At 34.7% G+C, this 15,855-nt stretch overlaps 1 protein-coding gene across 9 annotated transcripts in view; it reads left to right on the forward strand.

The window, feature by feature from the left end:
- Positions 1–15,855, forward strand: part of LOC136025037 (uncharacterized) — a 97,826-nt gene that overhangs the window by 58,769 nt on the left and 23,202 nt on the right. For 5 of the 9 annotated variants that reach the window (XM_065700693.1, XM_065700695.1, XM_065700694.1 and 2 more), the window contains 4 exons: positions 2,916–3,092; positions 5,306–6,330; positions 13,487–13,735; positions 14,815–15,147. In XM_065700693.1, coding sequence (XP_065556765.1) covers positions 2,916–3,092; positions 5,306–6,330; positions 13,487–13,735; positions 14,815–15,147 — 1,784 coding nt within the window. The remainder of the gene's footprint in view (positions 1–2,915; positions 3,093–5,305; positions 6,331–13,486; positions 13,736–14,814; positions 15,148–15,855) is intronic. The other 4 variants (XM_065700697.1, XM_065700698.1, XM_065700692.1 and 1 more) reach the window with 1 other exon arrangement.

Raw genomic sequence — 15,855 nt, forward strand, 5'->3', positions numbered from 1 at the left:
AAGCTAAAAAAGAAAAAAAAAGGAAAAAAATAAAGGAGAAAAACAAAACTAAAAAACGAATGTATATACAGACCGGGACACCGGGATACAAATGATGACCGGGACCCGGGACACAGGGAATATAAATGACGACCGGGACACAGGGACACAACTACAACGGGGACACCGGGGGAAACAGGGGGATAACCTGACAATCTATTTATATGCAAAGACAATGGGACAGCAAAGAATGTTGTATATTCGCAAGTTTTACGTAGTTAAAACCATATATATATATATATCTATATTCACAGGTGGGACATAGGGACACAACTACAATGGCGCGTAACTATTATAGCGCGTAACGACTTACGCGCGCGGGGGGGCTTGGGGGGGGGCGCGAAGCGCCCCCACCAACTAGGTGTTGGGGTGGCGCGAAGCGCCACCCCAACAGCTAGTATATATATATATATATATATATATATATATATATATATATATATATATATATATATATATATATATATATATATATATATATATATCTATATATATATATATCTATATATATATATATATATATATATATCTATATATATATCTATATATATATATATATCTATATATATCTATATATATCTATATATATATATATATATATATATATATATATATATATATATATATATATATATATATATATATATATATATAATTGATCAAAAAATTGTTAGGAGTTGTGAAGGAACTCTAAAGACATGTGACTTTCTTTCAAAGTAACAGTGAACCAACTTTATTTTTCTGTTTGTATTGTTGATTTCTCTCAGCTATTAACTACAAAACTATAAATTTAATTGCTAGTTGGTTGTTCAATTATATCTTGTCAGTTGTTTTTTTTTTCTAGACTTGATTTATTTTGATACTGAATTCTTCGATTAGTGAAAATAAATAAGGATTGATTGGACAATTTTTTTCAAAAGCTTAGAGCTGTTAGCTACGGCACTGCTAATGTGTTCGAAAGTGAAAGAATCACTTTCAACCGAAAGGGAATATTTCCAGAATGGTGACTTAAACATAGCCTGTTTAAAATAAAATATTCCTTACATATTGAGTGCCTAAGACTTAATGCCTAAGATACGTCGTGGTCACTTTTGGTCGTCACTTACACACAGAAAATCTGTTTATTATTTATCTTGCAAAGCCTTGCTTTTCAGACTCGTTCTTGGTCTCTAATTTGCAATTTAAATAAGGTTAGCAAATTTGAAAATTTTACAAATCATTTGAGAAAATGTAATCAGTACAAATAAGCGTTAAGTGGCCCCTACAGTGAACATGCCGTCACTAACTCCGCATTTGATCTATATCCAGCTTAAATAATGTGGTGGAATGCGAATTTCCAGATGCATGGCAATGGCATGACTTGTGTAAGTGCCATTCGATTTTGTGTACCTGACACTGCGCTGATGTCTCCAAGCGTTACGCAGGACTGATTCTTGGGGTGTTGTGGCCCTAATTGTGTGTACTTTTTTCTTTTCAGCTTACTAGTACGATTATTATGTATAAAGATGAACTAGAGGGTCGCTGGAAAATACGCCACAAATCTTGATGCTCTCCTCGTGATAGTTCTACATATACTCACCTGAAGGAAGCTTAAAAGGCCATTACGTGGTAACTTTTTTTCTGGGTCGTCATCTAGCCATATACTATACCAATGAAAAAAAAAGAATTGTCGGAATACAACACTTCTTATACAATGTGTACCATTATTGCACTAATACATCTTTGTCTGCTCTTTAAAACGCATTGGATGTGACGTAAATCTCGTGAAAACTTTTTTCTAAATTAGGGCTCTTAAGCGTAGTCAGCCGAGGGATGCACATCCTGCCCAAGACCCATCAAATATTGTCATGCCCATCGGTGGAGCCTGTGCCCCACGTTGGGAATCACAGCTCTAGATAGAAGTTTTTGTTTTAGAGTGAAAACATTCTCGAAAAATTGAAAATAGAGCAAGTTTAATTTCAACAACTAACTTGAAAGAGCTAACTCGTCCGAGATTGTGAAACTACCCGACTGTGTAGTCTTCGTATAGGTAGTCCTAGTGTTGGAATCTGCAAAAAAAGCCTCTGAGTTCCTTTATTTAACAATAAATTCGTAAAAAACAGTAAGTCTGCTTCGACATAGTTTTCCTGTGAGTCTTCATGGCCAGGAAGAATCCGGGGAGAAAAAAAGATACAAAAAAATATGAATTAAATACAAAATCCAGTCTCACCTTAAAAATCCCCAAAATCACAAGCAAGACAGACAATTAGCTTATAATTTCACCAACTAAATAAACATCCATTACGATCCAGAGACATCAACTCCAGGAATAAAACAAAAATTAACTTCTTCTTTTATTTTTAAGATTAAAAAGAACATATTTCAAGACCAGAAAAAGAAGTCCACAATTCTCACCATTTCTTGCATTAGTAGTAATTTGTAATAACAGAATTTAATTTGCATCTGAGTCACAAGTGCCATATTTATATAAAAAAAAGTATTAACCTCATATGGACAGATATACTTTGTTTGTTATGTAAGTACTTGCAGAGGGGGGGGGGGGGAGAGATTTGGGTTCGTCCTTTCCCTCCTAGATTGTCTAGTGTATTCCCTTATAGTTTACATTTTCTTGCGTTTTGTGTCCTGTCTCCCATTTTTCACTAAGATAAATGGTTACTCATAAACCTGCGGCTATCTCCTAATAATTAGGATTATAAATTTTTAGACTAGTGCTGTTAAGTCACCCTGTTGTACATGCATTGTAATCTTTTTGATTGGGTGAGACGTGGTAAAAATATTCTTTTATGAGTGTATTTGTAGATCGAAGTGACAAATGAAAAATCGAAAGACCTATCTTTAATGATATAATTTTTCAACTATTTCTGTTTATTTTCCAGATCAGCTGCCATAGATTGTTTAAGAACAGCATGTGATCGGAAAATAGAGGCAGAGCAACTGGTTGAGGAACTGTGGAACAAACTGAAAGAATCAGAGAGTATCATAGAAAAAGCTGACAGTCTTGAATCCAGCCCAGATCGTAATTCTCTTCTTGCTCTTCCTCCATCGAATGAAGGGTTAGTTTCTATTTTATTGCTATGTATTGATTTCGTTTTGATTTAAGATTTTCATTTGAAGGATTATTTACAGAAACAGAATATATAAGTGAGCTGTCCATAAGCAGACTCGATTAAAATACTAGCGCAAAGCATAAGAGAATATTGAGAAAAAATGATATCTAGCTGCTTTTTATCACATTAAAAAACATATTTTTTCAGCGAAAGAAAGGAGCAACATTAAAACTTAAACCGAACAGAAATCATTACGTATATGAGGGAGGTTGCTCCTCCACAGCACCTCGCTCTTTACGCTAAAGTTTTTTAGTTCTTTAAAAAAACTTCTTTCTGTTCTTATTAAGCGAGCATGCTGTTTCAGGAGTCGTTCTTAAAGAATTGGGATAGAAAAAACTTCAAGTTGAAAAAACTTGTTTTTATTTAATTTAATTTCGATAAAATTCTAGTTAATTGACTTTTTGCTATCTCAGAAAGGGTTTAGGTTAGGAAAATGAAACTTTCAGGGATGAATCTACAGACTAAAGTATGTCCTGGGAAGGTATTTTGAAGCAACTACCTCCACTCCTTCTCCCTCTAGAGGGCCCTGACCTTTGATGACCTTTAAAAATATGTGTGTTATAAAGTGAAACCTTGCAAAATAGATTTTCTGCTTAATTGAAGTACAACAAAATTGTTTTCAGCTTCATAAATTTGCTCAGTTCTATTTTATAAGGTTTTAAAGATATGCAAATACATTTCCTAAATTAAAAAAACAACCTTGATATGGCTCAAAATTCTACTCAAGTAACAGGAATTGCATTTTCAGAACTAAAGGCAGAGAAAGGGCAACTGGTAACTGAAAATTAAGGTAAAATGTTGTTTTGTCAAAATTTCAATAGGTATAAACCTGTCATGTAGGCAAATTTCATGGCCCTCCAGAGGGAGAAGTAGTAGAGATGGGTACTTTAAAATACCTTCCCAGGACATACTTTAGCCTGTAGACCCATCCCTGAAAGTTCCATTTTCCTAACCTAAACACTTTCCAAAATAGCAAGAAGTCAATTAACTAGAATTTTACCTTAATTTCTTATTTTTTTAAATAATGCCAGGAAATATGGCTACACCTGCATGGAAAAATCTCTTCTTCCCCCGAATTTATTCTCTATGCAGTTCAATCCTGGTGAACATTTAACCCGGACAATTACTCTTAGCCTCTCCACGCGTAAAATTGAGTCGGCAAAGAGAAAGCAAGACATAAGACGAATTTCGTATAGGAACTCTGGCAAATTCCCTCAATGTATTTCCCCTGAAAAAATCACTCCCTGGAAACTTCCCTCCCCTCGAAAAATTATTCCCGCGGAAAATCCTACAAGCAAAAAAATTCTAAACGTATTGAAAAATTAAACCCGTGAAAAACCCTACCAGAAAAAAATCCAGCAAACGTGGTCCTGACCTTGCAGTTTTTCCTGAAAACCAAAAATGCTTACAAATTAGAATCATATCTAGTGTTTTGAATGTCCTGTGGTATCACGAGGTCGACCAATAACAGCGCATAGCAACTTAACAATGGCTTATTATGACAAAATACTCTTGATGTTAAGCTATGCTCTCCATAAGAGAGTTCTTCTGCGCTATTTTGGGTTCTCTGGTGCCAACAGACTGAGGAATTTCTCGATTTTTGTGCATTTCCAGTTTTCTGGGTACTGCAGCTGCTAGAAATTTGCAGCGGTAAAAAAAGCATTAATTGCTGTCTGCAAATATTTTGGACGAGTTTTATGTACCTTGTCACAATATTTCCACATAAGAACATTGTGCAATAGGGCATTCTGGTGTCCTGTATGGTGGAATTTTGATCATCATTTTTAACTCTAAACTCATCAAATAGAATGGACAAATAATTGTTAATAATTTGATGTATCTCTGTTGATCAATTATCTTCAATGAAGGAAGTGAAAATCAGAGCTTTCCTGTCTGACAACTAGATCTTTTAGTATAGACTAACCTATGCCATTTTAATTGGTGGTAAATAATCTTTTTTTTTTTCTAAATATGTGTATTTTTTGAAATTCTGTAAAAAGATCTTGTTGCTCATTTGATCTAGCAAAAAGAACTGCTTTTTGTTTTATTTTACATTTTTCTTTAGGGCAAATCAAATCATTCAAATCATTTTTTAAATCATTTCCTAGGAGTCCAGATTGTTTTAACGCCTATGATGTTTATGATATCCTATTTTTCAGATATTGCCAAGCATTTCCGCCTTTGGGTGCATCATATGAAGCCCCTCAATCGGAGTCTAATGTTAAATGGCCATCCGTAACTAGGAAGAAGGATGCAAAGTCACGTGTCCCCTTTATTTTCAGAAGCGGGGGACTCAGAACTGAACGAAGACAAGCAGAACATTTTGTTGCTCCTGATGGATATGATGGAGATATTAGCTCAAGAGAAAGCTCTAAAGATCGACGTCAAATGAAGAACTACTATTATGATCTGAAAGACATTCAAACTCCACTTACGACGAGCTCCAAGTTTTTACCTCTGTTTCAGAGTACTACTAACGTGGCGGAAGGCGCTACCAAGATAGAGGCTGACCCAACTGCTGCCACAGGAGTAACTAAATATGCTAGCCTTGAGGAAAGTTTCATGAGTCTTCTGAAGTTGCAGGAATTAGATCCAAAGCTGAACGAGATTGAAGCTAAGTTTACTGCTGCTTTAGCTAATATATGGAATAATGATGATAAGCTTCATATAAAGGCCGAAGTACGCGCGGTTCGGTTTCCTATAAATGCATCGTATCAAGCTGATTTGTCTATTGGCCAAAATGATATCATCAACGCAAACTCAGACATTACTAGTGCTGTATCAACGATGCCGCCACCGGGCTTTGAGAATGTTTCTATTCTGGGAGGTGTTCCTCAAGGTCAGTCAAAGTTTAAGGATTTCTTCGCTGATAATAATAAAAACACAACATACTTGTCACAAAATATTATGGGTTTGAAAGTAGATGAACAAGAAATGAATTTAAAGAATCTGGAAGAAGAATCGGCTTTACGGCCAATAGAAGAGGATTTCAGCTTGAAAGCGAGTTTATCGTCCCAAAGCTTAATGGAGGAAAGTCTGGCAATTTTGAATCATAGTAAAGAGGAATCCTGTTTTGCTGAAGTCACCCCTACATTATATAAAACCCCATCTGGGAATTTAGAAACCATACCTGACACGAATCCATTAGCCTTAGATGACGCTGTTGTTGATGCAAACTATCAAGGTATTTTTTGCGTGTTTTATTTATGATCTGCATAAACTTTCTTTTTTTTACGGAAGAGCAAAAAACTTTCAAGCTACTTTTACAGTATCTTTATTTGGAGGGGGGAGGGGGTCTAGATCCACTAGCTTTCTATGTGCAACGTATCCATATTCAGAAGTTCTTCGTGTTCACATTTTTCAAATAATGTTTCAAGTACTATTAAGATCTTGATTAAAAGAAAAAATATATTAAAAACAGGTAAGATTTTTAATAAGACAATGAAAAATAAAAATTAAAGCTTTTTAACACACAAACAATAAAAGTCCAAGTATTTCGGCTTTGCATCCTGAAACCTTCATCAATAAAAAAAAAAAAACAAAAAAAAAAACTAAATATACAAACAAAAATAACACAGATGCTGCACAAAAAATAAGAAAAACTCTAAAATCCAATATAATCGCTCTTTACTTTCAGTTAAAGAAACTTTACACTGAACACTGAAGAACTCTTTACACTGAAGCTGTTTGCACTTTAAAAAAAGCATTCTATTCTAATTAAACGCCCCCGTGTTTCAGTAAACGCTCTTAAAAAAATGGGACAAACAGTGAAACTTTAGCGTAATGAGCAAGGTAAGGTATTAAGGAGGGGACAACCCTTCATATATGGAGGGGGCAACCCTCCCCCTCATAGGAAACTCCTTCGCTGAAATTTCGTCCAGCGTAAAGTACACCTTCCTCCCGTCCAGTTCTCTCCAGACAGTTCCGTCTTCGCTGAGAAACCCTCATCCCTGTAAAATTGCTTGCGGACGATTCAGCCTGAAAAATTCTCCTTAGCATTCTTTCATTTGAATAAGGCTTTAATCTCTAATCAGTTTCTCGGTCACTCCAGATATGCCCCCTTCCGTGGAAATTCCCAGAAATCAAAACACATGGAAAATAGACCCTGGATAATCCCCACATGAAAAATTGCCAGTAACCGTAATACTTCCGAGCCAGAACTGATGTTTTGAATAATTTAGTATTTGTTCTTAAAATATTTACAATATTCAAAACTACTACTACTACTGGTAACAACTCACCGCAGCACCAAGCTGCGTTAGGCAAACACAGATACGCATGTTCATCCTCCATCCAAATGATTCATCATCAATACCTATTCTAAGTTTACCTCTTTACAACCTCCCAGGAAGTTAGCATTTCCTTTAAATCTTTCTCTATAACATCCTCCCACCCCAACCATGGACAACCTACTTTCCGTTTAGCCCTAGACGGTTGGCCAAAAAGGACAATCTTTGGCAATTTATCATCCTTCATTCGCAGAAGGTGTTTCAGTAATCTTAACCTTTCTCTCCCTATAGCCTTAGAAAGCGGAATTGGACTATATTTTTCATACAGCCTACTGTTTGAAATACAATCAGTCAGCCGGGTACCCAGAACAATCTGTAGGCAATTCCTCTGGAAAATATCTAGCAAATCTTCATCCGCTTTTCGGAACACCCATGATTCCGAGCCTTATTTGACCGCTGTCATCACTGTAGCTTCCAATATTCTAATATTGATTTGCAGACATATCTTCCTATTCTTCGAAAATTTTTTTTTTACTGTGAACAAAAAAACACACCCTGAGTCTTGGTTATTCTATTTTTAACATCTTCACCGCTCCCAACGTCTTTACTAAGAATATTACCAAGGTAAGTGAGGCTCTCCACCTGATCAATCTTTTCGTTACCCAACATCACCTTTTCATCTTCACTTATTCCTAGCCTTAGTGACTTAGTCTTCTTAACATTTATTTTTAAATCTATTCCTAGCACCTGCATAACTCATAAACCTGCATAACTCGCAAACCTGTAAAATTTCATTAATTTTGCTCACATTGTTCAGTTTCACATTTTCGCTTGAATTATCAGCATAATCTGAAGTCCAGGACATTTTTTCTTCCCCATTTGATTCCGTGGTCTCCCATTGCCTCCCATGTGCTTCTTAAGACAAAATCCACCAAAATGATCCGCATAAAGGGGGATACCATACAAGGATAAAACCTTTACTAAAGCTCTTCTAATGAATAAAATCGAATGCTTGCTCATAATCGATAAAACCGAGGACTAAAGGTGGTTGATAGCTTAAGCTCTTCTTAATTATGAACCTAAGAAGGAAAGTTTGGTTAACACATCCTCTACCTTTTCTAAAACCGCACTGTTCTTCTCTTAAAACTTTGTCTGCAGCATCTCGCAGATAAAAAAGTATCATATTACCAAGTAATTTGCTACCTAGAGAGACCAAAGTCGTGCCTCGATAATTACCACACTCACTCTTGTCACCTTTCTTTTATAGTGGTTTAATTAAGGTTTTCCCAAAATCGCTCGATACTACCCCTTTTTCAAAAATCATATTCATAATCTTCAGTAGCCTATTTCTAACCTCAGAGCCGCCATATTTAAGAAACTCATTTACCACACTATCAGCATCTAGAGTCTTATTGTTTTTTAATCCTTTTAGCATTAATGCTAATTCTTCCTTACAAAACACATCTTCCTTCACATCCAATGTAATACAAACTTTTTCTTTTTCTTCCATATTCTTTCCTGCAATTTCATCTCGGTTTAGCACATTCTCATTATTCCATCCATCTTCCACATCGTCAAATTTTAAACTGTCCAGTTTAGTATTCAACTGTTCCTCAAAAATTTCTCTCAAATTCTCATCCTGGAGCCTACTAACATTATAACTTCCCTTGAGGTAGTTACCCTTCAGAAATTTCAACTTTAAATTAACCCTAGACACTACCAGATGGTGGTCTTAACTTTTAACACCAATAATAACACTCCTATATGTCCTATTATCTTTTATTGATCCTACCAATCTTCGGTTTAAAATAACATGATTAATAAGGTTTGCTGTCTTACCATCACGTGACCATCTTACCATATTGTCAAATTATGGGCTATTTTATAACCAAGCACCATATTTGTTATAACTAGATTATTATACCTACGATATTGCAACAGTCTATAGCCATTGCTGTTTTCTTTTCTACACCAAATTTACCTAGATTCCTCTATTTCTACCGACTTGTGTGTTAAAATCTCCTAATAAAAGCACCATATTTCTACCTGGGACCCTGTCTATAACTGTACGTAAAATTCGTCTGAATCACAAGTATCTCTGTCAGTCGGCTCTACAGGGACATATACTACTATTACTGAAACCCTGAACTTTTTAATCATAAAATGAGCGATTAGTATTCATATTATTAATACCTTCCAAGCCTAAACAAGACTTAGCAGCTTCCTTATTCATCATGAGCCCTATTCCTTGCCTATGTACCCCATCCTTCCTACCTGAGTAATTAAATTCTATATCACCTAATGTCGTGCTTCCTACCCCTGGGATATGAGTTTCTGAAACTCCTAATAAGTCCAGTTCGAGTCATCTGAATTCGAAAGTCAAAATATCGGTACGATAGCTATTTTTTAACGTCAAAACATTCCGAGTTCCAATTTTCATGTTCCTTAAATCATTGAAGTTATTTTGGCCTCAGGAAAAGCAACGGTCCCGGTTACCAATGCAGGATGGGGACCGACACATCTTCTCAAGTCTCCACCGAAGCGCTTAAGCTGGCTCAAAACCGGGCTGCAAGAAGTCACTGGGACCTCCCGTATGAAGGGAGGCTTTGCGCAATCCTGGGCATATTCTTTGTCACAACATGGTTGTCAGCACTTGGCGATGCTCTTCTATCAACAAGAGTCGAAATCCTGCACAGACAGTCAAGCCTATTACCTCCGACTCAATATATATCCATGCCTACAAAAATTATGCTACTACGGAGAGGCAACCCATAGTAGATAAATCAGCTAGGAAGAGGGTTTTCGGCCTGAAAACGTCCCCCAAAGCAGACCAAGTCCAGAAGAATTATCCACTAATCAGAATTCTGTGTTAATGATGTGTTGTTTATTTCAATTCAGTTACCCATTTATGAAATTAAATAGAATAAACAAGTTTTTCAACTAAAAGTAAGGACCTACATGAAAACTTTAAATAAACTAAATTTTTCAATATATGAGGGGGCTTCCCCCTCTTACGCCCCTTCCTTTTTACGCTAAAGCTTGACTTTTTTTTCCAATTCTTTAAGAAAGAGTTGATAAATATTAGGGTCGTTAACTTAGAATGAAAAGCTTTGTCAAAGCAACATAGACGTTAGCTTAATGAGCAAGGGATTTAGGAGGGTGCATCCTCACTCATATATGGACTAATTTTGTCTATTTCAATGTTGTTCCATACTTTAAGTTGAACAAACTTATTGTTTAAAATTTTAGGTTCTGATTGTTAATGAGATTATGCCGGAAAATCCAGCTTCCACAAGATAGCTTCAGGCACCATCCCTCTCTCTGCACTCACCGACACTTTTTCATAACAGATGATTGAGAATTTTCAAAAAAGCTTATTATTCTTGTTAAACGGCCATTGTGTTTCAGGAGTCGTTCTTAAGGAATTGGGACAAAAAGTCAAAACTTTAGTGTAAAGAGCAGTCTTTAGGAGGAGACAACCCCTTTCATATATGTAATAATTTCTGTCAGTTTATGTTTTGATGTTGCTCTTTACTTTCAGTTGAGGAAACGTTTTTCTTTAATTTAATTATGATCGCTTTTGAATAACGTCGGGGAATCCAACACCCACCATTCACGAAAAATTCCTTAAATTCCCTTTACCCACGGAAAAATTCCACTATGGAAAGTTGTTTTCACGTAAAAATACCCCCCCCCCACATTCAGGAAAATTCCTCCAAGGCAATTCTATCCTTGCTAAAAACTTCACCCACAAAATTTCTTGTGGATGATCTTGGATGAACAATATTTCGTAGCGCACTTCAATTTGAAAAAGACTTTCATTTCTGATTGTTTTTGCAATCATGCCGTTAATCCCCCCCCTCGGTGGAAAAGTTTCCCAGGAAAAAGGTAGCAAAAGGATACTTTCCAGCGAAGTTTTTTTTTGGGGGGGGGGATGCAAAAGAAACTTTGGAAACGCATCAAAAATGTGAAATTGATATCTACTCCCTTATGATTTCTGGGAATGTTTCTGGTCTACGTTGTTATTATGAAAGTAAAGAATAACACTAAACCCCAAAATGAGCAGAATTTATTCCATAGAGGAGGAGGACTATCCCTTAATCATCCACACCTCAACCTCAAGATCGCAGAAACTCCGGAGCGTGCTCATCGGATCGGAAATTAAGAGTTCTAGTCCTTTTTTTTTAGATCCAGAAGGATTGGAGACCAACCAGCCGCGTGGGGTTGGTATTTTGTGGGGTGGGGCTCCGCAGCGGGTCATTTTCTGGGGGATATTTTCTGTGCGGGAGGGGAGGGGGTATGTCAAGGGGATTAACGCCAGCCACCGAAAAAGGACAAGCAAAGATAAAAAAAAAGACCAGTGATATCTTTAGATGCGTCAAACGAGGTATGTTCCACGCCGATAAAATTGGAAAAGAGTAGAAACGTCTAACAATAAGGAAAGAGGAGTTGCGACTAATCAAGTGACGAAAAGAAGGGAAAATCAGAATTACCCGTAATTAAAATTATAAATAATTAAAATTTAACCTGCATTAGGCTGGACTCTTATTACCTGGATATAGTTGGAGTAGCTTAAATACATTTTATTTGCTCTTTTTGTGCGGGAGGGGGAGGGAGGTAATCGTTTTTCCTTTAAAAAATATTGTTTCTAGTTTTCTTATCTCTTCATGTATTGTCCTTGTTGTTCCATTCTTCTGGTTTTGTATTGCTTTTGTTTTTGTTCTTTTGTTGTGCTAACATAAATGAATAAATAAGTCTTAAAAGAGTACACATAAAATTGAATATGCAAATCGAGCTTAAAACGAACAAGAATATTTTACTATTGTACCATAAATGAAACCCAAAAAGAACAGAAATTAAATTAAGAATCATAGCAAACAAACATACAACATGTACTAACATAAATGAATATATAAATCACAAAACGAATAAAGCTTTAATTAAGTATGTGAATCAAGATTGAAAAGAACAAAAATTACTACAAACAAGAGTATGGCTGCTGCCTCCTTCCCTAACTGTAAAAGTCTAAAACCTACTGCGTCATTTGCGCTTTATCGAAAATTAATTTATTACAAATATTTTCTTACGTACCTGTTACAACATTGAAAATAAAAATGAAATTGCAGCAAAACTGAGTTTTGAAATGATGGGCTTTTCAGCAGCTGATGTCACAGAACAAGAATTTAGCTAATACCTCCTTCCCTAACTGTAAAAATCTAAAGCCTACTGAGTCATTGGCGCTTTATTGAAAATGAATTATATTACAAATATTTTCTTACGTACTTGTTACAATATTGAAAATAAAAATGAAATTACAGCAAAACTAAATTTTGAAATGATTGGGGCTTTCAACAGCTGATGTCATTACATACGAAATCTTTAGTTTAATCTTATTTCTTCCCAATACCGCTCACGACAAATTTAGTTTCCCTACAAACAAGAATTTAGCTAATGCCTCGTTCCCTAACTGGAAAAATCTAAAGCCTACGGCGTCATTGGCGCTTCACTGAAAGCGAATTATATTACAAATATTCTCTTTTCCAGTTATTACAGCATTGAAGTGTAAATAAAAATTACACTGTTCAAATTTTACTTACTCAATTTTATTCATTAAAAAAGAGAATTTTACTTTTTCAATTTTATTTATTTAAAGAATTAAAAGCCTCTTTATGGTAAACTAAACACTAAATGCATATTAAATGCGTTTAGTGTCTTGTGGCAATTAAATGTTTTTTTTTTCGTACTATAAAATATCACATTCAGATGCCTACTGGTACAGAATTTTTAGCCCACTACGCGACTGCAGATGTGGGCGGTTCTAACAAATAACAAGCGGAACGCGATCGATGAAATCAGGTTCCAGTCAGGTTTTTAGCCTGTTGGTAAATTGGGCTCTGACTATAACTGAAATAAAAATATCCACTTCGCAGCTTTTAGCTAGAAATGCTGTTTTTTTTAGTGGATATAGTATAAAGAGAAGTCACAAGTTGCGTGTCTGTTAAGCAGATTGTTTGGTAAAGCAAAATAACTAAGACTCTTCAAGGTTAGTGTACGGGATTCCTTGTGCCTCTTTTCCCCTGTTGCCATCCAGTAGTTGGTATAGTACATCAGTTGTTTTAGGCCTGCTTGAGTTGCTGAATAATTCAGCTGTTGATGAGGTCGATTGCAACCATGAAGTACAGAAAAAAGAAGAGAACGAGTGTCTGCTGACATCTACCCGTACACATTTTGTACCAATAAAAGAAGAATGTAGTGAAAGTCTACCAGAGCGTTATGAAGATGGTGCCACGTTTGAGGTAGCTTCGACACTTGATAAAGTGTCTTACCTTCGTAGTCAAAGTGGAACCCTAATTCTACCAGGTAAGGTTAATCTTAAAATACCCTGAATCACTTCTGAATGACAACTTTGTATGGAAGAATTGTTGTCTTGTTTTAGCACTGCTTAGAATTTGAGTTCTAACTCAAAGAAGAATTTAGTCAGCATTTTGTGTCAGGAAAATTAAATTTTTTCATTGAAGCTGGATAAAACAACTTTTTGGTGTAAAAGCATTAATTTTTTTTGTTTATTATGTAATGAAAAGTCTAAAAACTGTTGTCTGTCTTACTTTAAAATTCCTCGTAGTTAGTTTTAATAGTCATGGGAGGGGGGTATCACTTGCAGCAACCGTATTGACATACATCAGCGCGGAAAATATTGTCTGAAACAATGGTCTGATTGAAATGCAAATTTAGGAATGAAAAGGGCTTCAAAGCAAAAAAAAGCTTAGGGAAAAGAATATAATTCGTTTTTTTATATATATAGTAAATTGTCAATCTTATTGAAGATCTTTTCGTCAAGGAAAGTGTTATTTTTGTTCAATTCCTGTTCGTTAGAATAGTAATTTCATTACTGAAACTGTAATTGCTAAGTAATTTCTATTTGTCGAAGTTTTTATTTTTCCTTTGCTCTTAATAAAGTAGTTAAATAGAAATATCGTTCTATTTCGCCAAAAAGAAAGGGAAATAATGCTTTAAAAAACTCGCTATGGGAAACGAGATTGTACTGTTTCTCTCTGTTTTGCAGAAACAATTTATTCATTCACTGAGTGTCATCCCATTTGCTTTTTTTGGTTTGTATTGGCCATTTTCAGTTTCATGTCAAAAAATAAGTTTTCGTTATTCGATGAGGACGTCGTAAGTGGTTCATTGATATGAGGCACTGTGCAATACGTATTTTTCTTGAATGTAGAAAAATTACGTTTCTGTCTGAATTTAGTTAAACTAATTTCTCTAAATGTATTTGTTTTCGATGATGTCTAGCAAATTATATTGTTTGAACTTGCGTTTTTGATGTGTGATTGTCTTATTCTAATGTGAACAAGTACCCTCTCTCTTGTCACCTCCTACTCTTGCTCTCTTGTTTCTTTTGATCTGAAAATCTAAACATTTTTTTTTTCCAGGCGAGGATTACAATCGTTACATGGTATACCGTGAATCCAATCTACCAGCGAATATGGAAAAACCAGATAGCCCTGAATGCACTGAAAGTTTTCCGTTAAAATTCAAAGTTAAAGAAACCGAAAAGTTTTGTCAAACTGATTTAGATGGTCCAGCTGCCTTTAGTAGCCGTTGTGAGACACCTACCGAGAATATGATAGAGAGTTTAAATTTTGCGCGCTTTTATGATACACTTTATGTCCCTGAAGTTGAAAATACCGACTATATTATGCATCGTGTTTGGACTAGTGAAAGTTTGAATGATCCTTGGCTCCAAGACGAAATTGTGAATAAAGGTCAGTGTTTTTCTTTTTTCTTTTTTTTTTTCTGTATATATATATATATATATATATATATATATATATATATATATATATATATATATATATATATATATATATATATATATATATATATATTTATATATATATATTATATATATTTATATATATATATATATATATATTATATATATATATATATATATATTTATATATATATATATATATATATATATATATATATATATATATATATATATATATATATATATATATATATATATATATATATATATATATATATATATATATATATATATATATATATATATATATATATATATATATATATATATATATATATATATATAAAAACCAACTGTTTGTGCACCTATGTCCAAATAATTCCTTAGTAAGAGCTGTGGAATTCAGTTGCATAGCCTTATTTGAATAACATAAAATGCTTAAAAGCCCCTCAAGTTTTGCCATGCAACTGTTTAACCAAATAAAAAAATAAGTTATTAGTAATTAGTAATAGAGTTATTAGTAATCGAAATGTAGGAGAGTCAAAAATGACAGAGTACATGGCAAATTGCGCTAGTACTCAGCATATTCAGTAAAGGTTGAAAATTTGGTTGATTTGATAGTTTTTTTGTTTCTGAAGGATGTCTTGACAGTTTTCTCATGTAGAAAGGTGTTTGGCTGAGGGATTTTTTTTTTTCC

Source organism: Artemia franciscana, chromosome 3 (assembly GCF_032884065.1).
Source record: "Artemia franciscana chromosome 3, ASM3288406v1, whole genome shotgun sequence".
Classification (NCBI taxonomy): Eukaryota; Metazoa; Arthropoda; class Branchiopoda; order Anostraca; family Artemiidae; genus Artemia; species Artemia franciscana.